This window comes from Rhincodon typus, chromosome 33 (assembly GCF_021869965.1).
Source record: "Rhincodon typus isolate 14 chromosome 33, sRhiTyp1.1, whole genome shotgun sequence".
NCBI classification, from domain to species: domain Eukaryota; kingdom Metazoa; phylum Chordata; class Chondrichthyes; order Orectolobiformes; family Rhincodontidae; genus Rhincodon; species Rhincodon typus.
The window spans coordinates 2,135,307-2,160,035 of NC_063364.1; the positions used below are offsets into that span (position 1 = coordinate 2,135,307).

General features: G+C 40.9%; 1 protein-coding gene across 1 annotated transcript in view; it reads left to right on the forward strand.

The window, feature by feature from the left end:
• Nucleotides 1-24,729, forward strand: part of adamts17 (ADAM metallopeptidase with thrombospondin type 1 motif, 17) — a 401,456-nt gene that overhangs the window by 239,484 nt on the left and 137,243 nt on the right. The window contains exon 13 of the mRNA XM_048615713.1: nt 9,404-9,524. Coding sequence (XP_048471670.1) covers nt 9,404-9,524 — 121 coding nt within the window. The remainder of the gene's footprint in view (nt 1-9,403; nt 9,525-24,729) is intronic.

The window sequence follows — 24,729 nt, forward strand, 5'->3', positions numbered from 1 at the left end:
CCAAGCAGCATCTGCTCCTATGATGCTGCTTGGCCTGCTGTGTTCATCCAGCCCTGCACCTTGTTGTCTCGGATTCTCCAGCATCTGCAGTTCCTACCGTCTGGAAATCTGATAGCTCTTCCGGGAGCTGTACAGTTTTCAAAATGGAAAACTCAAATGATATTAAAAATGTGTAAAAACACTCAGTCTACATCACAGTGTCAACAACATAGAGAAAGGCAATATTTGAGTCAGATTTTCATGAGTGAGGAAGGGAGTCAATTTAGAATCTTGAATGGAGTAATTGCTAAAACTGCCATGTGCTAGCCAGAGTAGAAATCAGGAGATTTGAAGGATCAGTGCATGACTTGAGACATGAAGCAGGAGTGGGGCTTTCAGATTCTTGGGATATTAAAAACAGTTCTAGGGGCAGAAGGCACCCTTTTAAAAGGGACAGGTTGTGTCTCAATAGGACTAGGATCAATGTTCTTATGGAAAGTTAATTTGAGTGGCTGGAGAGTATTTAAATAAAATTGGCAGAGAGATGGGCACCAGCATATAGAAAGACATAAAAAGGTATAAAGTAATCAGGGAATGATTGCTAGTTAGTAATAGAGAAGGGTTACAATGCACCTATGTAATCGCGTAGAGTGTGGTGAATGAAATTGGTGTGTTGCAACACCAACAGCCATGTTGGGATTCGAATGCAGTTAATCAGAACATTAGCTTGGGTCTCTGGATTGTTAGTCCAATGACATTTCCACTGTGCCACCACCTCACAAAAGGAAACTCAAAAATGTTCCTCCAGCATGTAAACTATAAGTGAACACTAAGAGGTGTAAGGGATACTGTTTAGGACAAAGAAGGCATTGTGGTATCTCAGTGGTTAGCACTGCTGCCTCACAGCACCAGGCACCCAGGTTTGATTCTACCCTCGGGCAACTGTATGGAGTTTGCATGTTCTCCCTGTGTCTGCAAGGGTTTCCTCCGGGTGCTCCGGTTTCCTCCCAGAGTCCAAAAGTGGATTAGCCATGCTAAATTGCTCATGGTGTCCAGGGATATGTCGGCTAGGTGGATTAACTATCGGAAATGCAGCGTTACGGGGATAGGGTAGTGGGGCTGGATCTGGGTGGGATGCTCATCAGAGGGTTGGTTTGGACTCAATAGGCCGAATGGCCTGCCTCTGCACTGTAGGGATTCTATGAAAGAGGCTGATATATGCTTAGAGGTACAGGATAAGGCTAGAATATATAATGAGTACTTTATATCATACTTCTGAAGAAGACTAAATCCCACACTATCGACATCCTGGGGGTTAGCATTGACTACAAACTGAATTGGACAAGCCATGTAAATACTGTGCCTATAAGAATAGGTCAGAGGTTGGAAAGTCTGTACTGAGTAACAGGCCTGCTAATTCCCCACAGTCTGACCATTAACTCCAAGGCACAAGTCAGGACTGTTATGGAATACCCTCCACCTACCTGGATGAGCACAACTTCAACAGCATTCAAGCTTGATGCCATTCAGGACAAAGCAATCTGCTTGATTGCCCCCTCATCTACCATCTTCACCGTGCACGCTCTCCATTACTGATGCACAAGTGGCATCCTAGTGTATACCATTTACGAGATTCACTGCAGCAACCCGCCAATGCTCCTTCCGCAGCATCTTCCAAACTCATGATCTGTACCACCTATAATGACAAGGGCAGCATATACAAGAAAAGAACAAAGAACAGAACAGCACAGGAACAGGCCCTTCAGCCCTCCAAGCCTGCACCAACACATTTTGCCCTTCTATACTAAAACGGCCTTCACTTATACGATCTGTATCCCTCTATTCCCTTCCTATTCATGTATTCGTCCAAGTGTTTCTTGAATGTTGCTATTGTGTCTACTTCCACCACCTCCTCTATTCATTCCAGGCATTCAACACCCTTTGTGTGAAAAACTTGCCTCGCACATCTCTTTTAAACTCCCCCCTGCCCCCCGCACCTTGATCCTCTGTCCCCTAGTAATTGAACATTCACCCTGGGAAAAAGCCTCATACTTTCCACTCTATCCATACCATTCATAATCTTATAAACTTCTATCAGGTCGCCCCTCAACCTCCTGCGTTCCAATGAAAACAAAGCCAGTCTATCCAATCTTTCTTCATAGCCAAATGCGCCCATACCAGGCAACATCCTGGTAAACCTTTTCTGTACTCTCTCCAAAGCATTCACATCCTTCTGGTAATGTGGTGACCATAACTGTATGCAAGATTTCAAGTGTGGCCTAACTAAAGTTCTATAAAGCTGCAGCATAACTTGCCTATCTTTATACTCAATGCCCTTTCAATGAAGGCAAGCATGCCATAGGCCTTTTTTACTGCCTTATCTACCTGCTCTGCTGCCCTCAGTGATCTGTGGGTCTACACACCCAGATCCCTCCGCATATCAATACTCCTAAGGGTTCTGCCATTCAGTGTATAATTTCCACCTGTACTTGACCTTCCAAACTACATCACCTCACATTTGTCCGGACTAAGCTCCATCTGTCATTTTTCTGTCCATGCCTCCAACTGATCTACATCCTGCTGTATCCTCTGACAATCCTCCTCACTATTCACAACACCACCAATCTCTGTATCGTCTGAAAACTTACTAATTAGATCAACTACTTTTATGCTCTAAATCATTTATGTAGATCATGAACAGAGGTCCCAGCACTGATGCCTATGGAACACCACTAGTCAAACCCTCCATTCCAAAAAGCATCCTTCCACCGCTACCCTCTGTCTCCTATAACTAAGCCAGTTCCGTACCCATCTTGCCAGCTCACCCCCTGATACCATGTAACTTCACCTTCTGTGCCAGTCTGCCATGAGGGACCTTGTCAAAGGCTTTACTGAAGTCCATGTAGACAATATCAACTGTTTTTCCCTCAGTCATCTTCATCACCTCCTCAAGAAACTTGATCAACTTAGTGAGGCATGACCTCCCCTGCACAAAACCATGCTGTCTATCACTACTAAGTCCATTTGCTTCTAAATGCATACAGATCTTGTTCCTGAGAATCTTTTCCAATTATTTCCCTGCCACTGCAGTTAGGCTCACAGGCCTGTAATTTCCAGGATTTTTCCTGTTACCCTTCTTAAACAATGGGACAACATTGGCTATTCTCCAGTCCACTGGAACCTTACCTGTGGCCACAGAGGATACAAAGACATATGTCAGTGCTCCAACAATTTGTTCTCTTTACTCTCTCAATATTCTGGGACAGATCCCGTCAGGACCCGGGGACTTATCTACCTGAATACTTTTTAAGATGCACAACACCTCTTAGTTTCTAATAGCAACTTGGCTTAGAGATTCGACACTCCCTTCCCTGAGATAATCCTCCACTAATTCCTTCTCTTTGGTGAATACTGACACAAAGTACTCATTTAGGAAGCCACCTGCCTCCCTGGCTCCATGTATAGATTCCCTCCTTTGTCCTTGAGTGGACCAACCCTTTCCCTGGCTACCCTCTTGTTTTTCATTTATGTATAAAAATCCTTGGGATTCTCCTTAATCCTGTTTGCTAATGACTTTTCATGGCCCCTTTTAGCCCTTCTAATTCCTTATTTACTACTTGCATGTTCCCCAAGTCATACATTATCATGGCTTGAAACTTGGCATTCCTTCAGTTTCGCTGGATCAAAATCCTGAAATTCCCTCCTAACAGCACTGTGGATGTCCCTACCCTTCATAGGCTGCAGCAGTTCAAGAAAGCAGTTTACCACCACCTTCTCCAGGACAAGGTGAAACTGAGAAGATGGTGGTATTGGAAATGCTAGCTATATGTAGGTTAGATAATTCACCAAATCCAGATAGCTGGTGACAGATTCCTGAAGGAAATGTGCATGGAGGAAGAAGAAAGGCTTGGCATAAATTTTACTTCATTCCCAGTTATGGTGGGGGATGTCAGTGGATTGGGGAGTTGTAGATTCTATTCAAGAAATGATGTAAGAAAAGTTTGAGCAACTATAGGCTAGTTTGTTTAACATTACTGGGGCATAGTTTTAGAAACAAAAATGAGGGGGAAATATCAACACACATTTGAAGGAGAACCAGCATGGATCTGTAAAAGGCCGATCATTCCTGCCTAATTTAATTGAATTCCTTGATTATCTAACAAAGAAGGTTTCTGAAAGAAATGTGGTGCAAGCTGACTTTGTAGATATGAAGGAAGCGTTCAACAAAATGCCGTATAAAAGCCAGGTTAGCAAAATTGTGACTTGTAGAACAGAAAGATCAATAATCCAATTTATTAAGAAAATTGGTTTAAGGAAAGAAAATAATCACTTGTGCTAAATACTTGTTTTTCAGACCAAAAAGTGGTCAACAGTGGTATTTTCCAAGTTCAGTGCTATGACCAGCACTGTGTAAAATTTCAAAATTTACCAATAGTACCAAACTTGGACTCGTGGAAAATAATGAATATATTTTGAATTGCTTGCAATATAGCATAGATTGACTTGCACAGTAGGCGAACAAATGGTAGATGGAATTAGTACAGTGAGTCGTGCTAGTAAGCCAGAGCACCAGCCTAGTGTACAGGAGATATAGGTTAAAATCCCACCATGGCAGATGATGAAATTGGAACTCAATTAAAAAAATCTGGATTTAAAAATTAGTCAGCACCAGCCATGAAACTGTTATCAGTTGTTGTAAAATGAGCCCAACTGGTTCACTAATGCTCCTTTAGGGAAGGAGATCTTTCTTCTTTACCAAGTCTGGACCACAGGTGAAACCAGATCCACAGAAATGTGCTTAACTCTTAAACTCCTTCTGAAATGGTCCAGCAAATCACTCAGATGTACTACAACTGCAAAAGTCTATGGAAAGGATTGAAACTGGATGGACCACCAAGCATTGACTGAGACACCGGAAATGACACTGGGAATCCCAGCTCTGCAGTTGACCCTGCAAAATTCTCTTTACTAATGCTTTGGGGCTTGTGCCAAATGGGTAGAGCTGTCTCACAGAATAGACAAGCAGCATTTCATGTTGTCATCCTCTCAGAATCGTACCGTAGAGACTGTGTTCCAGATTCCACCATCCTTATCCAGTGGTATGTTCTGTCCCACCTGCAGGACAGTTGCATCAGTGGTGGCAATACAGTGGTGTACAGTCAGGAGGAGATTGCCCTGGGAGTCCTCAACATTAATTCAGGATCGTGTAAAGTCTCATGGCATCAGGTAAAAGATGGGCAAGGAAACCTGCTGATTATCACCTACAGCATTCCCCACCTTGACTGATGAATCAGTAACCCTCCCTGTCAAATGTCACTTGGAGAAGGACTGAGGGAGAAGAGGGCAGAGAATGTACTCTGGGTGTGATTTCAAAGTCCATCACCAGAAGTACCTGGGTAGTAGTACTATTGACCAAGCTGGTTGAGTCCTAAAAGACATAGCCATTAGACTGGCTTTATGACAGATGGTGAAGGAACCAATGAGGGAGAAATATACATGACCTGTACTCACCAATCTGCCTACTGCAGATTCATCTGTCTATGACAGGGCCAGAAAGTCACATAGTCAATGTGGAGATAAAGTCCCATCTTCATTTTGAGGTTGCCTTGGATTTTGTTGTGTGTCAACATGTTAAATGAGATAGTCTTCAAATATATCCAACAATTTAAAACTAAGTATTTATGATAGGCCATCATCAGCAGCAGAATCATACTCCAAAACAATCTGCAACCTCATATCACTCACTCTCCAATTACCATCAGCCTGGAAATCATTTCTGTTCAGAGAAGACTGCAGGAGGTCATGGCAGGTGCAGCACCAGGCATCCTTAAAAATGAGGTGTCAATTTGGTGAAGCTAGAATGCGGAACAACTTGAACTTCAAACAGCCGAATCAGCATACAATTGGTAGGGCTAATTGATGCCACAGCCAACAGGTCAGATCTAAGCTCTGCAATCCTGCCATATATAGTTGTGAATTCAGGAGAAGGATACATGACAAATGTTATGTATCCGCATTTTCAGTGCTGGAAGAGCCCAGCTGAAGCCTTTTGAATTCCAAAATCTGTCAATTCTGAGTGGAAAAAATGGTTCCTCATCTCTGTCTTAAATGGGTGACCCCTTATTTATCAACCATGATCCCTAGTTCTAGATTCTCCCACAAGAGAAAACATCCTTTTGACATCCATTTGATCAAATCTCCTTAGGATCTCTTATATTTCAATTTAGTCTCCGCTGATTCTTCTCAACACTGGAGAATATAGGCCTTGCCTGTCTAGCTATTCCTCATGAGGCAATCTGCTCATTCCAGTTATTAAACTAGTAAACCTTCTCTGAACTGCCTCCAATGCATTAAAATCTTTCTGTAAGTACAGTGACCAGTACTGTACATAGCCTCCCAGATGCAGCCTCACCAATGCCCTTTATATCTGAGCATTATCTCTCTACTCCTGCATTCAATTCCCCTCACAATAAAACATAACATTCTATTAGATTTCCTCATTATTTGCTGTATCTATCTACTAACCTCACCTAATGATTCATACACTAGGACACCCAGATCTCTGCATCTCAGAACTCTGCAACCTCTCATCATGTAGAAACTAAAACAACATATTTGAGAGAGTGGTTAACAAAGCACCTGGGATCTTGGAGTTTCACAATAGAAGCAATGACTACAAAAGTGGGGAAGTTACAATGAACCTTTATAAAGCTGTGGGTAAATGCCACCTGGTCACAACACGCTATGAAGAAAATAAGGGTCCTTGATAGGGTGCAGGAGAGATTTATGGCTCCTGGAATGGGGGATTTTAGTTACAAGTTTAGGATGGAGAAGTTGGAGTTGTTTTCCTTGAAGCAAAGGAGATTGAGTGAAGGTTTGATAAAGATGGTACAAGATTATAACACATTTAGGTAAGGTAGACAATCCCAAACCATTCTCATTAGCACATAGTGCAAGGACTAGGGGGACACAGATTTAGGTTTCTAGGCAATAGATGTAGAGTGAATTTGAGAAGAACCTTTTTACAGAGTGCGTTGTTAAAAGCTGGAGCTTGCTTCCCACGAGGTTAGTAGAAGCAGAGACGATCAGTGATTTTGAAATGAAATTGAAGCGTCACTTTAATGACATAAACTTAGGAACAAGTGTGGGTCTGACTGGATTGCTCTACAGAGTGCCATGGACTCAGGTGGCCTCCTTCAGTGCAGTAAATGACATGAGCTAAGTAATCTGATAATCTGTTTTGGTGGTGCTGGTTCAGAAATAAATGTTGATCAGGAAACCAGAGAGACCATTCCTGCACTCCTTTAAGTAATGTCACAGGATCATTGGGGAGGCGATGGCCTAGTGGTATTATCGCTGGACTGTTAATCCAGAGACCCAGATAATGTTCTGGGGACCTGGGTTTGAATCCCACCATGTCAGATGGTGGAATTTGAATTCAATAAATATCTAGAATTAAGACTCCAATGATGACCGTGAATCCATTGTCGATTGTCAGAAAAAAACCCCATCTGGTTCACTAATGTCCTTTAGGGAAGGAAACTGCCTCCCTTGCCTGGTCTGGCCTACATGTGACTCCAGACCCACAGCAATGTGGTTGACTCCTAACTGCCCTCTGGGCAATTAGGGATGGGCAATAAATGCTGCCTGGCCAGTGATGCCCTCGTACCATGAATGAATAATGAATTTACGTCTACCTGAGAAGTCTCATCTGATAGTCAACATCTCTGACAGTATGGTACTCATTTTGTACCATTGTTGGAATGTCAGCCTAGAATTTGACTTCACATGTCCAGAGTGGAAGTTGAACCCATAATTTTTCTCCAACACTGAGGTGAGGGTGGTACTGAATGAGTCAGCACTGACAAATTGACTTTCAGGATCTTATGTGAAAATAATTTGGGATGGTCTCAATTCTTTTCCTAATTAAGCAGGTATTTGTATCACCAAACAGTCTGTAAATTGGCATTTTGACGGACCACAAGACGGCTAGTGAAGAAAATTAACAAAATGTCATCCAGGTACAGTAGGGACTGTTCTGAGTTATGAGCCAATTGGATAGATAGAGGGAGCTTTACTCATCACCTTGGGAAAGCTTAGTGTTGACGTTGGACGAGCTCTAAAATGCATCACTAAAAATAAATTCAGATTGATGTTCAAAACAGATGTCAGAAAAATCTTGATCGTTCCCACTGAGCTGTTCAGTGTGGACATGCCCAACTGTGTGCGAAAAACGTTTATTATAACAGCCTGAATCCTGTGCAAACAGATCTGTTCTTCACTCAAGGTAAACATCTTGCTGACTGATTATTGGACTTCACTCCACTAATCAAATGCTGACCTAATTATCAATGGATACGTATGTTGATTGCATGGAGCAATTGTGGAGGCTAGGCTAATTATTTTCATTTATTTCAATATATCATGATAAAATATAATTCTGGATTCAGTCAGTAATAAACTCTGGTTAAAGGTCATTATCGTATTTTGCATTATGCTTAAACTTTGGGAGGTGAAATAACATCACAGAGAAGGCTTTGAATACATTTTTGAGCCAGTAGTCTCCTTTGTGAAGAAACAGGAGGCCTTAAAAACAGTAAGTCATCTTTTTATTAACTGAAATCTGCACTGTTTACTTTTCTCTGCATGTAATAAAGGATACAATGGAAATACATCACCCTGCCTCTGTGGAATTTGAACCAGAGGCTAATGGATGATAATGGGCTTGGCCCAAAACCTCAAGCCTTTATGTACTTTTCCGGAACCAATTGAATGGAATTGTTTGTTTGGGAAGATTTAGGAAATGCTTAGAACTCTTTGAAATAACTTTGTTTGGGGCTGTTTCTTTTTAATTGAGGTTTTGGATGGGATAAATATTTAATAACTGGAAATCAAAGATAATTCTGAAAGGGAAATAATCCTTCTATTTGGTAACTGTGAAATCTTTATCATTGGCACAAAATGTCAGTTTTACCCTATGGCTGTGAATTTTTTTGATGTATTCTTATCTCCACAACCAGGTTCTTGTCTTAATAAGTTGTGTGAACTCAGTTGAGATTTACAAGTAATAAAATCAGACAAACACAATCCCCCCCCACAGAAAAATTAGTCACATGTTTCAATACATTGTGACATTTCTGTAAAACTGATAAAATAGCCTGATACATTTAGTAGCAAGGATTGACACTTGTAAAACAAGCCAATTTTTGTCTAAAACTTTATTTTTGCCTGGTCACATTCTGTTCTGCTAATTAAGAGCACAGCTAGGATGGCATTATGAGTCTCAGGCCCCATTGTAATATAATATACTGTCCATAAAAAAGGCCAAGATATCCGGAAACAACACCAGGAGATTGCCTGTAATTAAATCTCACTGTGTTTTATTATGGAACCAATAATGCAGACACCTGTTTGTTATTAACAGAAGATTGGCTGTGATGGAATCATTGGCTCAGCAGCCAAAGAGGATCGCTGTGGTATGTGTAACGGTGATGACAAGTCCTGCAAAATCATCAAAGGAGATTTCAATCAAAGCCGAGGAATGGGTGAGGACAAATGACAGAGGCTCCTAAAGCCAGCCTTTTATCTTCTTCTTGAAAACTTGATATAAAAGGGCTGTGTTTTTAAGACCCACACTGTAATAAGGTGAAAACTGTTTGGATAACAGCAAATATTTAAGAGTAATTGAGACTAAAGGCTGTTTGGGAACTGTTACTTCAGCAAATCAAACAGCTTTTCCTTTGTTGTTTGAAAGTTGTTTGTGTAGTTTAAAATTCCTACCAACTGAATTAACTGTGATCATCGTATTAGATTTCTAAAATCGTAGCTAGTTTTCCAATTCACAGGTGGAGCAGAGCTGAGTTTCCAGGAATCGCAGAAAGGAAAATGGGCTGGAGTTTGTTATGCTGGAGTTCTGCTCTCACTGTTATTCTCTTGGGATTTCCAGGACTTTTCCAAATGGGCAGATCAGCTTCTGATCTGCACTTTTATGGTACTCAGAATTCTGAGGTGACAGGTAGTCTTCGTGGTTCTCCATATGCATTCAAGAGGTGATTGTGGGCATCATAAACACCGGACAGAGGTGGGGGCTCCACACCATTGCCCATGGGCCTTGTATGTAGCTGTTCAGGAATGATACATTGACCAGTAGCCCAACAAAATCGTAGCTTCTCCTCTCATGCAAAAAAGCTTTGCTGGCCCTTAGTTTCTGGCTTTGAATGGCCTGAACCAATAACAGATGAAGGCACACCTCTGCCAATGGAACGTATGGACAATACTGAAAGTGTTAGGTGACATGACTGGAATTTTACCAGCCTTTTGGACATAGGCCGGGTCAGAGGAGTGGTGGTAAAATATTGGTGGAAGGCATCAGGAATGATTTCCCATCACCAGAAAATATTGCAAGAAGTGCAAATTGCAGTGGGTTGACTCTCCGATGACTGGAAATGAAATGCGAATTAATCAAACCAAGTGAGTCATTGTCTTTAAGACTGATATAGATAGGTTTTTGATTGGCAAAGAGATCAAGGGTTAGGAGGAGAAGGTAAGTGGATGGAGTTGAGAAACATATCAGGCATGGTCATGGTGGGGCAACCTCATTGGCCTAATTCTGCACCTATATCTCATGGTCTTTTTGCCTGTTAAGACCATCTGAAAACTTTGCTGTCATTTTACTATTACTGGGATAGCCTCTGGAGAAGGGAGAGATTGGTTGGAGGTGGTCCTCTTTGCTGGCATCTCAAATGCTGAGACTGAGGTGAACACCCCTCAAATTACCGGGTACTGCCTGGCATCTCCATTGGGAGGTACCCTGTCTTTCACCTTGCAGCTTCAACAGCAGCCACATGTATCAGTTCCATAGCTTATTCTGTGACAGTCTTTGCTGTTTTGCTGCCCATTTATGCGGACTCAGAATGTTCATTTTGTCCTCATGTCCAAACTTCACACTTGCCTGTAAAATTCCAAACAACGTATTCAGCATTTTACATTACAAAGGAGGATGACTCATTATCAAACGAGTCTCACACCATCTGCCTTACCCCAACAGTCCAATCAATGTTTTCCTTTCCAAATATTTATCCAATTCCTTTTTCAAAGTTATGATTGAATCAACTTCCATCATCCTTCCAGGTTGTGCATTCTGGATTTTGATAACTTGCTGCATATTAAAATTCTCTCCTTCTACCTCTGGCTCTTGCGCTAATTATATTAAACCTGACCCTTTAGTACTGATTTAGGTGGGATGTTCTTCAGAGAATCGGTGCAGATTCAATGGGCAGAATGGCCTCTATCTACACTGTAGGGATTCTATGATTCATTCTATTCTATTAAAGACAATATAGTCTTAACAACACAGGTCTAAAGAGTGTGCAGGAATAAAAGAACCTAGGGGCCCATGTCAGTTGACCTTTAAAGAACTGTTACCATTAAGTGATTATACAGGGACCAGGGAACATGATATAGGATTTTAGGCAAGAGATACATGGGGAATGTGCTACACGTGGTCATGGCCTACCCAAGAGGATGATGGAAGTAGACACAATCAATGATTTTAAAAGGAAATTGGACGGGCACTTGACGATCATCACCTTCCAGGATCACATGGATGGAGTGGCATTGACTGAATTACTCCATGATCAGACTGAATAGACTGAATAGATCGAATGTTCGTCTTCTGTAGTCTAAATGGTCCACAAAGGGACAATACAAAAAAAGTACTTACAAATGTCAATTGGTGTGGTTTTCTGAATGATTCAACAGTTAGATTTAATGAGGTAGCCTGGAGATTGTGCAGACACATTTAAATGTGGTCTTCTGGCATGAAGGGGGCAGATAGGAAACACAAATGCTTACCCATCCTCGAACGAAGCTAGGTTAACTTGTTGTATGGGGCCCAAGATTCCATCTCAAATTGTACTCCCAAACACAATCCACTCATTTCACATTATGGGCAAATAAGCATGACCAATCCACCTACCTTGCACATCTTTGGACTGTGGGACGTAACCAGAGCAGCCGGGGGAAATCCTCACAGACAGAAGGAGAATGTGCAAAATCCACACAGACAGTTGCTTGAGGGTGGAATCAAAACCAGGTCACTGGCATTGTGACGCAGCAGGGCCAACCACTGAGCCACATAAGTTACCCTTTATTTACACACCCTCAGCCCATGACTATACCACTGCCTGATACAAAGTCAGCCACAGCGTGCCAGTATCTCCGATATTCACCCTTTTTATATGTCACCCAGGGCTCCCTGATTGGATGAGATTAACAGCCCCAATCAGGGAACTCATATTCTATGAGGTCCAGTTGGCTGACCTTGTTACAATCGCTGCAAGCAGCAACTCGGCATAAATCTAGGAAAATCTTTTCTGGACTGAATCAGATGAACCCGTTGATACTCCTGCATTTATTCAGCTCTTGTTGCTTGGCTGATTTAGATGTTATCAAGTGACTTGGATCTGTAAAGTCAAATGCTGGAAAAAAAATAGTGTAACTTCAACTAAGAGCTTTTATAACACTGTGCTTTATGATGTATGATACTTCTGACTCATTTAAGTGTGTTATACACAGCCTTTCCAACTGAGTGTATCTTCAGATCATGCTTGCTATAGTATCAATTTGTTAAGGTATAAATGACGGATGTTATTATTGTTTGTTGTTTTATATGTGTATAGATAATATATAATTATGTATTATTATTGCTATATTTTTATTGAATATCTTTCAGTCAGGGTTGAGCAGGCTTGGATAGGAATAAGGTGAATTGGTGTTCTTCAATTTACGCCATCATCCACACTCAGTATGGCATCTTAAAGTGATCTCTTGAATGCTGGTGTCAAACATCTGACAAAAAGTAAATCTGTTTTTGCAGGATCTTTCTCCTTGGCATTTAAAATATATGACTGTAACAAAAGTAGTCCTTGCGGGGACCTGTTCTCTGAAGGCTGTTTTAAGATTGATGCAGAATGTGACGTTCTGCTCAGACTGCACGTGATGTTAATCTCAGTAATAAAACATTAAGATGAATGGAGAAATAATGAACAAGCTGTTGGAGCTAGATGCATTAGGAACCGTGATATTATATCGTCCCTTCAAGTTAACTTGCATTTTCTAATTCCTTGAAAGCACCGTAATTAATATCTTACAGGCTGCTCTGTTGGCTTACCTACCAATGAAATGAATGTACTTTAAAATTATTCAATCAACTTACTACAAAGTTTACACTGCCTCCAACCCATTAGCTATAAAAAGGGACAGTGTAAGATTTGGGATTCTGAGCTGTAGTCATGTAAAATAGTCACCTATTCATGAGAAATTTCAAGATAGTTTATAAAAGCTTATTAAGAAGGAGCAGTGAGAAATGATATGTTAGCTAAATAGACAGTTTAATGATACAACCAAGGTTAGATGAGGATGGATCACTGATACCAGATGATGAATGGTTGGTTAGCATAGAGTGTGTTGATCTAATTAATTTGTGAAGGCAACATCCTGCTCTATAGTCAAAGCACTAGGAACTTGCTAGACTTTTCTCCATCTTTCCTCCCTGATGATCTCTGCCACTTGAAGAGAGGACTTCTTAATATACTTATGGACTTGTAGTTTAATCCATGACAATCATCTTTCCAACTATCTTCCTAGAGCTGGGGGCATAGTCTGTGAATTAGGGATAGACTGTTCAGGAGAGATATTAGGAAGCACCTCTAAACAGAAAGAGCGGTAGAGGTTTGGTTGCAAGATCAGTTGTTAGTTTTAAATCATTTTTTTGTCAAGCAAATTTATTTAAGGATATGGACCAAATCCAGGTAAATGGAATTAGGTCACAGATCAGCCATGATCTCATTAAATGGTAGAACAGACTTGAGGAGCGGGATGGCCTACTCCTGTTCCTATGTGTCTATAACCAATAAATGCAGGACAAGTACTTGATTTTGGAATTGTCTCTCAGCGACCATCTCCTGGTCAATGTTAGCTTTTGGTTCTGTGTAAACACTTGCACAGAGGAAAGGGTACATAAGGTGCCATCTTACTAATTTAGGAATGTTGATGTGGAAGTCTGAAACAAGAGATTTTGACATTTCCAGGAACTGTGAGTATTTACAGACAGAAAGAAAACAGTTTCTCTGTTGAGGTGGCCTTACGCTATGTATACCAATCCCGAATAAGATGCTTCTATACTTATTCTAAAAGGTGTAATTTAATAAAGGTTTGACACATTTGCTTTAATTCACTAGCTACCTACACAGCCGTATAAAGAGCATAAAAAGTAGGAGTAACAATTTGTTCAGTCCTTTGAGCTGGCTCTGCCATTCAATGAGATTGTTGCTGATCTACTTCAGCACCACTTTCCCACAATATTCTCCATTTTTGATTCCATTAGTACCCAAAAACCTATTGATCTGAGCTCTGAATATAAACTATGGGACAACCACAGCCCTCTCTGAAAATTCACAACCCTCTGAGTGAAGGAATTCCTCTTCATCTCAATTCTAAATAATTTGCCCTTTACCCTGAAACTATGAGCCCTAGTTCCTGATTCTACAACCATGATAAAAAAAACAACCTCTCAGCATTTGATCTGTCAAGTCCTCTTTAGAATGCTCTCTGTTTCAATGAGTTCAACTTTAATGCTTCTGCACTGTATGGTAGGAAATTTATGCCCATTCTCTTCAATTCTACCTCATAAAACAACTCTCTTCTCCCAAGGATGAATCTAGTATTGCTCAGGTTTCCCTCTCCTGTCTGCTGATGTTCGTCTTATTTATGAGGACTAAATTTTCAGGTGGATTTAAAATCTAATACATCTATCTACATGAGGTCAATTCCACTCAGTCCGACTTAACTACTGACATTGAATAATCATTCGCTCCAACACTATTCAGAAACTAACTTGACATGTGAATGTTAGAATATAAATTAGGTCAGGGTTCCTGTGTTGCAGTAATAGTGTCCCTGCCATTGAGCCAGGAGGTCATGTTTCAAGCCCCACCTGCTGCAGAGGTGTGTAAGAATATGACAGGTTGATTAGAAAATATCCATAGGTTGGGTTCTGATTGGAGCAATGATGAATCTCATACAATAGGAGTATCAGCAGATTATTTCTGAAATCCAATTCATACAGGAGAGTGTAAAATTCTCTAGCTCTGTAGTTTTTAATGCAAGTAGATCCTTACAGCATGCCTCCCTTTATTGGGAAATAAAGAACCAGGGGACACAGACTTGTTTAAAAGGAGAAATGAAGAAGACTTTCTTCTGTCAGACTGTTGTGAATCTTTGGAATTCTGTCACTCAGAGAGCAGTTGAGGATGATAGGCAGTTTCTTAAACTATAGTGCTGAAAAATTAGTGGGGGGGTGTTGGGGGTGGGCAGGCAGGAGAGTAGACTTGAGGCTAAGATAAAATTAGCCATGAACCTAATGCATATTTAATATTGAAGTCTCATGAAGGTGAGAACCATTTTAATTTTAGACAATGAGGTGAATGGGATATTACTGAAGTAACCATTGAATGTACACCCATCGCATTTCTCTTCTGTTGCCCTCTGTGGAATGTGGTGTAAAACAGGCAGCAAATTCAATATTGTCCATTTTACATCATAGGCCAAACTACTGAGTGTTTGATTGATACTCCTGTCATTCTCATTAAAACCAGTGATTTTAGGCTGATTAGAAAATGCAACTGCTCGACACGGAAAACTTGAATTGTTTTCTAACTATTTAAAAAGGAAAACAAGGGGACATAAGACAGTGCCAGTGGGGAAAAAGTAAGTCAGACTTGAAGTTTGAATGAATTAAATGCTGTCCTATTTTCATTACTGAAACAATAGAAAATTACATTTACAAGAGACTGAGCTCCACACAATTTATTTACATGAACTGTACTTCATGTACAGACCTGCAGAAGTAGAACTCCTTTGAAATGTCAGTTCACCAGTTTGGTAGCGAAATCCTAGAAAAGTAACAGGTGAATAACAAGTTCCTAAGGAGCTAAGCGATAGCATGAACTGCAGATGCTTGGGTAAGAGACAACGCAGTATGAAGCTGGAAGAACACAGTAGGCCAGACAGCATCAGAGGAGTAGGAAAGTTTACTTTTCAGGTCAGGATCCTTCTTCAGAAATGGGGAGGGGAAAGGGAGCTGGGAAATAAATAACATTCTGGGGACCTGGATTCGAATCCCGCCATGCCAGATGGTGGAATTTGAATTCAATAAATGGCTGGAATTAAGAATCCAGTGATGACCGTGACTCCATTATCGATTGTCAGGAAAAACCCATCTGGTTCACTAATGTCCTTTAGGGAAGGAAACTACCATCCTTATCAATCTGGCCTACATGTGACTCCAGACCCACATGAATGTGGGTGACTCTTAACTGCCCTCTGAGCAATTAGGGATGGGCAATAAATGCTGCCTAGCCAGAGGTGCCCTCATCCTGTGAATTAATAAAGGAGAAAAAGAATCCTCTCGGACTTTTCCTGAATCTAAGGATTCCTGGAAGATTACTACCAGTGAATTCACTACCTCTGTAGCTATTTCCTTCAATGTCATAGGATAGAACCCAACAATTCCAGGAGACTTATTTTCCTTTTACTCGATTTGTTTCCCTAGTGGAATAGTGAAGTCTATAGTAATGAAGGCATGATGAGGGTTTCAGCAGCAGTTACACTTCGGCAAGGTGGAGTCAAATGATTATACACAAGTGGAAATAGTTCGTAGTTTTGTATCTATCTGATCGAAGGTCACCTCTGTCGAATATGATGTGAAGTTTTGTACGGTCTGATTTAGCCTCAGTTGGTGGCCAGAGAAAGTGTGACATTCTCAGTGGGTGGGGAATGAATTTTATGGAAAATAAAGAAGACAGTGGATTCAATCTTCCCAGTATTTAATTCAGTGAAACTTCTGCTCTTCTACTAACCGTATGTCAGAGAAGCAGTCAAGCAGATCAGATTTTAGGAGGGTCATGAGGAAGGTAATTGTGAATTGGGCATAGTGCTTTAATGAAACCTGAAGGTGTATTTTTCAGTAATGTCACCAGGGGGCAGCAAATAAGAGTTTTAAAAAAAATGGTGGCCAAAAGTAGATCCTCAATTTTTGCAGAGAAAACAACACTTTCTTGAAATTTTCTTCTTCCACTAATCAGGACACCTCACAAGAAAAGCAATTTAAGGGGAAAGACCACATCTACTCTGTATGAGAGGAGAGTGCTGATGTCATGCTTAAACAATCAGCACTCTCCTATCATGTAGTCCCAAAGTTGGTTTTTTTCCCCTTAAATTGCAATTCTTGTGATTTGTCCTGATGAGTGCATGATAAAACATTTTGGCAAAATCTCTTTTTCAGCAATACTAAAGTTTTGTATTACCAAACAACTATGACTAGATCCTCAGGGTGTACCTGAGCACTAATGACGCAGCATGAAAAGAGATGAGAATAGAATGCCGAGTGTTTTGTAGATATGTCATAGAGATATACAGCATGGAAACGGACCCGTAAGTCCATCTTGTCCGTGCCAACCAGGTATCCTAAATTAATGTAGTTTCATTTGCTAGCATTTGCCCATATCCCTCTAAACCCTTCTCATTCATATCCCCATCCAGATGCCTTTTAAAATGTTGCAACTGTACCAGTCTCCATCACTTCCTGTGGCAGCTTATTCCATATACACACCACCTCCTATATTGGTGTCATCTGCAAACCTACTAACCATACTTCCTGTGTTCATATCCAAATCATTTATATAAATGTGCTGTGTTTAGATTTCAAGAGCGCATTTAATGAGGTGCCTCAGGATTATTAGACAAAATAATGGTTCATGAATATGGACATTATATATTAGCATGGATAGAGAATTAGTTAAAGAATAGTAAGCAAAAAATAGGGGTGAGTGGAAATGTTTTCCAAATTGACAGGAATACTACAATTATTGGTTCTGGTAGCTCAGCTATTTACAATTTGTGTTAGTGATTTAGTCAAAAAGAGACTAGTGCATCTAAATTTCCTGACTGTACAAAGCTGAGTGTGAACGTCATCCGTGAGGAGGATACATTGAGGCTGTAAAGAGATTTGGATAGGTTAAATTAATGGGCAAAAAGTTGCCAGATGGATTGTAATGTGGGTAAATATGAGATTCTTTAGTTTTGTACAAAAAATAGAGAAAGAGAATATTTTTTAAATGAAGTGAAACTTGTAAATATTGATGTTCCGATGGTCTTTTATGTATTTGTAGAAGGAACGCAGAAAATTAGCAGGCAGGTATGGCAAACAATTAAATAACAACAAAATGCTGTGGATGCTGGAGATTAGAAGCAGGCAGAAAATGCTGGAGAATCTCAGCAGGCCTGGCAGCATATGTGCAGAGAGAAACAGATCTAACATTTGACATCCAATATGACTGTTCAGACCTGCTTCAGAATCTGTGACAGCACTTGTACTTGGTTTTCTGTAGGCTTTGGTTAGGTTTCCCATGACAACCAGAACTCGTGGGACTTTCTGTAGGCAGGGGCTTATAATTTATAACCATTGTCCTTTTGTCCAGAACGTTCGATTTCCCCTTAAATTGAGGAGATATTTAAAATATAATCTAGTCAAGCTCAATTTTTGTAACATAGTGATAAGATGACGCGTAAACTGGGTCAATATTCTTTGGTGTTTAGAGAAGTGTGAAATGAGCCCACTGGAACATACAAAATTCTAAGAGGCCTTGACAAGAAAGACACTGAGAGGCTATTTCTCCAGCTGAAGAATCTAGAACGTGGGTTAAAATCTGAGAATAAGAGACTCATCATTTAGGACTGAGATGAGGGGAGATTTCTTCATTCAAAGATTTTAGTATCTTCAGATTCTCCAGCTCAGCAGGTTGAGAATTCCCCATCATTGAGTATTTTCAAGGCTGCGATAGAGAGTATTTTGGTTTCTCAGGGAATCAGTGGATGGAGGGAAAGAGAATGGGAAAGTGGAATTGAGGCCAAAGATCAGCTAATATCATACTGAATGGCAAAGCTGGCTCAAGACACACATGGTCTGCTTTGCTATTTCTTCATGTTCTGCATCCAGCTGGATGAAAGTGGAGAGAATTTGGAAAAAGATGTTGAGATCAGTCACACCAAAGGCTGCAGACAGTCATGAAAGATTAATAGGGATAATTTTCCTCAGGCACAATCACACAAGTTCTCACTTGTTACTTGTTCAGTACGGTGATGGTTACAGTATAATAGTATCAGTGTGGAGAGTAAAGGAAAGGAGAGGTCACCCTGTTGGGAGTTTTCTATAGGCCTCTGAAAAGTTCCAGAGATGTAGAGGAAAAGATTGCAAAGATGATTCTGGATAGGAGCGAAAGTAACAGGGTAGTTGTTATGGGGCACTTTAACTTTCCAAATATTGACTGGAAACGCTATAGTTCGAGTACTTCAGATGGGTCAGTTTTTGTCCAATGTGTGCAGGAGGGTTTCCTGACACAGTATGTAGATAGGCCAACAAGAGGCGAGGCCACATTGGATTTGGTACTGGGTAATGAACCAGGCCAGGTGTTAGATTTGGAGGTAGGAGAGCACTTTGGTGATAGTGACCACAATTCGGTTACGTTTACTTTAGCGATGGAAAGGGATCGGTATATAAAGCAGGGCAAGAGTTATAGCTGGGGGAAAGGCAACTATGAGGCGATGAGGCAAGATTTAGGATGCATAGGATGGAGAAGGAAACTGCAGGGGCTGGGCACAATTGAAATGTGGAGCTTGTTCAAGGAACAGCTACTGCGTGTCCTTGAGAAGTATGTACCTGTCAGGCAGGGAAGAAGTGGTCGAGCGAGGGAACCGTGGTTTACTAAAGAAGTTGAATTTCTTGTCAAGAGGAAGAAGGAGGCTTATGTAGAGATGAGGCGTGAAGGCTCAGTGAGGACGCTTGAGAGTTACAAGTTAGCCAGGAAGGACCTAAAGAGAGAGCTAAGAAGAGCCAGGAGGGGACATGAGAAGTCTTTAGCAGGTAGGATCAAGGAAAACCCTAAAGCTTTCTATAGGTATGTCAGGAATAAAAGAATGACTAGAGTAAGATTGGGGCCGGTCAAGGACAGTAGTGGGAAGTTGTGCGTGGAGTCCGAAGAGATAGGAGAGGTGCTAAATGAATATTTTTCGTCAGTATTCATGCAGGAAAAAGACAATGTAGTCGAGGAGAATACTGAGATACAGTCTATTAGACTAGACGGGATTGAGGTTCATGAGGAGGAGGTGTTAGCAATTCTGGAAGGTGTGAAAATAGATAAGTCCCCTGGGCCGGATGGGATTTATCCTAGGATTCTCTGGGAAGCTAGAGAGGAGATTGCAGAGCCTTTGGCTTTGATCTTTATGTCGTCATTGTCTTCAGGAATAGTGCCAGAAGACTGGAGACTAGCAAATGTTGTCCCCTTGTTCAAGAAGGGGAGTAGAGACAACCCTGGTAATTATAGACCAGTGAGCCTTACTTCGGTTGTGGGTAAAGTGTTGGAAAGGATTATAAGAGATAGGATTTATAATCATCTAGAAAGGAATAATTTGATTAGGGATAGTCAACACGGTTTTGTGAAGGGTAGGTCGTGCCTCACAAACCTTATTGAGTTCTTCGAGAAGGTGACCAAACAGGTGGATTTCAGTAAAGCGTTTGATAAGGTTCCCCATGGTAGGCTATTGCAGAAAATACGGAGGCATGGGATTGAGGGTGATTTAGCGGTTTGGATCAGAAATTGGCTAGCTGTAAGAAGACAGAGGGTGGTGGTTGATGGGAAATGTTCATTCTGGAGTTCAGTTACTAGTGGTGTACCTCAAGGATCTGTTTTGGGGCCACTGCTGTTTGTCATTTTTATAAATGACCTGGATGAGGGCGTAGAAGGATGGTTGAGTAAATTTGCAGATGACACCAAAGTCGGTGGAGTTGTGGATAGTGCGGAAGGATGTTGCAGGTTACAGAGGGACATAGATAAGCTGCAGAGCTGGGCTGAGAGGTGGCAAATGGAGTTTAATGCGGAAAAGTGTGAGGTGATTCACTTTGGAAGGAGTAACAGGAATACAGAGTACTGGGCTAATGGTAAGATTCTTGGTAGTGTGGATGAGCAGAAAGATCTCGGTGTCCATGTGCATAGATCACTGAAAGTTGCCACCCAGGTTGATAGCGTTGTTAAGAAGGCGTACAGTATGTTAGGTTTTATTGGTAGAGGGATTGAGTTTCGGAGCCATGAGGTCATGTTGCAGCTGTACAAAACTCTGGTGCGGCCGCACTTGGAGTATTGCGTACAGTTCTGGTCACCGCATTATAGGAAGGATGTGGAAGCATTGGAAAGGGTGCAGAGGAGATTTACCAGGATGTTGCCTGGTATGGAGGGAAGGTCTTCTGAGGAAAGGCTGAGGGTTTTGAGGCTGTTTTCGTTAGAGAGAAGAAGGTTAAGAGGTGACTTGATAGAGACATACAAGATGATCAGAGGATTAGATAGGGTGGACAGTGGGAGCCTTTTTCCTCGGATGGTGATGGCTAGCACGAGGGGACATAGCTTTAAATTGAGGGGTGGTAGATATAGGACAGATGTCAGAGGTAGGTTCTTTACTCAGAGAGTAGTAAGGGCGTGGAATGCTCTGCCTGCAAAAATAGTAGACTCACCCACTTTAAGGGCATTTAAATGGTCATTGGATAAACATATGGATGATAATGGAATAGTTTAGGTTAGATGGGCTTCAGATTGGTTTCACAGGTCGGCGCAACATCGAGGGCCGAAGGGCCTGTACTGCGCTGTAATGTTCTATGTTCTATGTTCTAGTATCAAATGTACAGTCAGGGAGAGAAGAGTCATGAGTCTAAGCAAAAACATATTCAAGGACTTTGAAGAGAAAAGAGAGACTGGACATAGGAGCAATAATCTGCCAAGCCAGTGAGTCAGAGTTTGGATCTTGAGGAGAAAGTGGCAATATCCAAAGGGAGAGAATGATTAACAATATTATCTAACATGACAACTAGGAGGTGCAATTTAATGGGAATAGTCTCAACGGAGCATGAGTTTGGTCTCGTGCACAAGATAAACTGGGGGAAGGTGTAAGGATAGAAAGGAAAGAAACTAGAAAAAGATGTTAGTTCAGGGCTAGACTGGTGGAATCCCTACGTGGAGTTTGAACTAAGAGTTGGGATAGAGGTGGCAGTAGAAGCTGAATGAAAGCTTCAGTCTTAATAACTAAGAAGGTCGATCCTGCCTGGTACTTGATGTTAGAGTTAAAGGTAAAGATTTCGGAACAGTGAACAGTTTTAGTAAAGAAGAGTAGGACATGATAATTATATCATCCAGTCAGATCTGCGATGAATGGCTAAATGATTTGCCCATCATAAACATCCAAGACTGGGAAGATGCCCAGTATGCAACTGCTTGTTAGAAAGAGGGCCTCAGAATATTGGAGGCTTTTCACTAAAACAGGGACAGTTAATGAGAAACAGTAGCACAGACTGTGTTTCGAGTTCAGCATGACTCTTTTTCAAGGTCTAACGAATCATACTGGATTTGAAATGTTAACTCTGCTTCTCTCTCCACAGATGCTTCTCGAACTGTTGAGTTTCTCCAGCATTCTCTCTTTGTTTCAGATTTCCAGTATCGGCAGTATTTTGCTTTTGACAGACAGTATGGTTGTTTTATCTATGTGATTGAAGGATGGTGACTTATACCCACCATCTCTCTGTCATAGAGTTGTACCTGTCCTTGAGTATCAAATGTACAGTCAGGGAGAGAAGAGTCATGAGTCTAAGCAAAAACATATTCAAGGACTTTGAAGAGAAAAGAGAGACTGGACATAGGAGCAATAATCTGCCAAGCCAGTGAGTCAGAGTTTGGATCTTGGAGGAGAAAGTGGCAATATCCAAAGGGAGAGAATGATTAACAGTATTATCTAACATGACAACTGGGAGGTGCAATTTAATGGGAATAGTCTCAACGGAGCATGAGTTTGGTCTCGTGCACAAGATAAACTGGGGGAAGGTGTAAGGATAGAAAGGAAAGAAACTAGAGTCCTTGAGTACTGTTTTGGTCCTTGAATAACTTTCAAACAAATCAATGGATATGAAGGTAATTTTCTTTCCCCAGAATGCAAACAAGTCCCCAATAGCCATGAGTCATCCAAGGCAGTCCTGCTCAGAGGTCAGTGTGTCTCAAAGCTCAGGCAACAGCTGAATACAGAGGACTGCTGGCCTGTATTGGGAGTACAAAGTGAGAACTCTGTCAGAGAAAATGTGGCAGTGTCTGGGGCTGGGTCTTGCAGATCAGTACTCCTGTCATTCACTGAGCTACTGAAATGCAGTACGAAAGGAGACACTATTGGTCTCCTAGCTGGTAGGAATAGCAACAGCAGAAACTCATTTAGTCCATTTAATTTATTTGATCATTGAGTGAGATCATGGCTGACCTGTGATCTTAACTTCAAACATCTGCCTTTGCTCCATATTACTTAATTCTTTGATGAAAAAAATGTATCTGTCTCAATTTTAAAATTAATGATTGACCTTGTATCAGCTGCCATTGGCAGAAGAGTGTATTAAACTTCTATCACACTTGGTGTGCAGAGAGTTTCCTAAATCCAGTCCTCATAAAGATTTTTAATCTATGTCCCTAGGGCTCTGCTGCATTCTGCATGGTAATGCTTCTGCCAATGAGAGTTCACTTGCCAAACCATAAGCCCACTCATCATGTCGTATAAATTGTTCTTTCTGCAATTTGATATTTGTATGATTCCGTCCTAATGAGTGCTTTGAAAGCTTTGGCTCATCTTCAACAATACTGTTAATATCTTTGTATTATTCAGCTTCTATCTACACTGCTTATAATGCCATCTGTCTTTGTGTCATTGACTAATTTGGATATGTGGTATATTATCCAATTATTTATTATTAAATGCATTGACTATTAGAGGCTCTGGCACAGATCATTACAGGGCACCACTAGTCATATTCTCCCAACTAGAATATTTGTATTACCCTGACTAAGTCTCTTTCTGCTTAACCAGTTTCTTAATCAGGACAATAAATTTTCTTAATTCTGATTCACTTTTCAGTGCCTTCCTGCTCTTTACATTGTTTCTTCTGTACTTTACGGCCTTTCTGTGGGTGTGTGTGTGTCTTGTGGAAGATTCTACATGGTTGCTAGTTAATCAACAACAAATTTCTACATGAAACATGATGTGCTTTTCTTTTGAAATCAGTAGAAAGTGAAACTCAACACTAGGCAAACTAGGCAAAGACCAATTCCATTACATTTGAAACCTGACATTTGGATGTGATTGCTCGGAAAAACAGAAAGTGCTCTTAGAATTTAATTTTGAAATACAGTCTGTGCCATCGTCTCCACTGAGACACAGAAGCAAACGTCTTACTGCAGAAGGTACTATTGAATCAGTAGTCATGTCATAATAAAGTAAACATTCTGGAAGTCTGAAATAAATGCAGTAAATGCTAGAAATGTCCAGCAAGTTCAGCAACATCAGTAAAGAAACTGAGTTTTTTTCTGCAGGCTTTGAAAGCATACTCGCAGCATCAAATCCAGCTTGGCGATTTTACTGGAGTCATAGGTTTTTACAGTATGGAACAAGGTCCTTCAGCCCATCATGTCCACGCTGGCCGTCAAACATCCATGTATTCTCAATCCATATTCCACCATTTGGCCCATAACCTTGTAAACTATTGCATCTTAAATGCTCATCTAAATCCCTTTTTATTGTCTTGGGAGTTTCCCCTCTACCACCCTTGTAGGCAGTGGG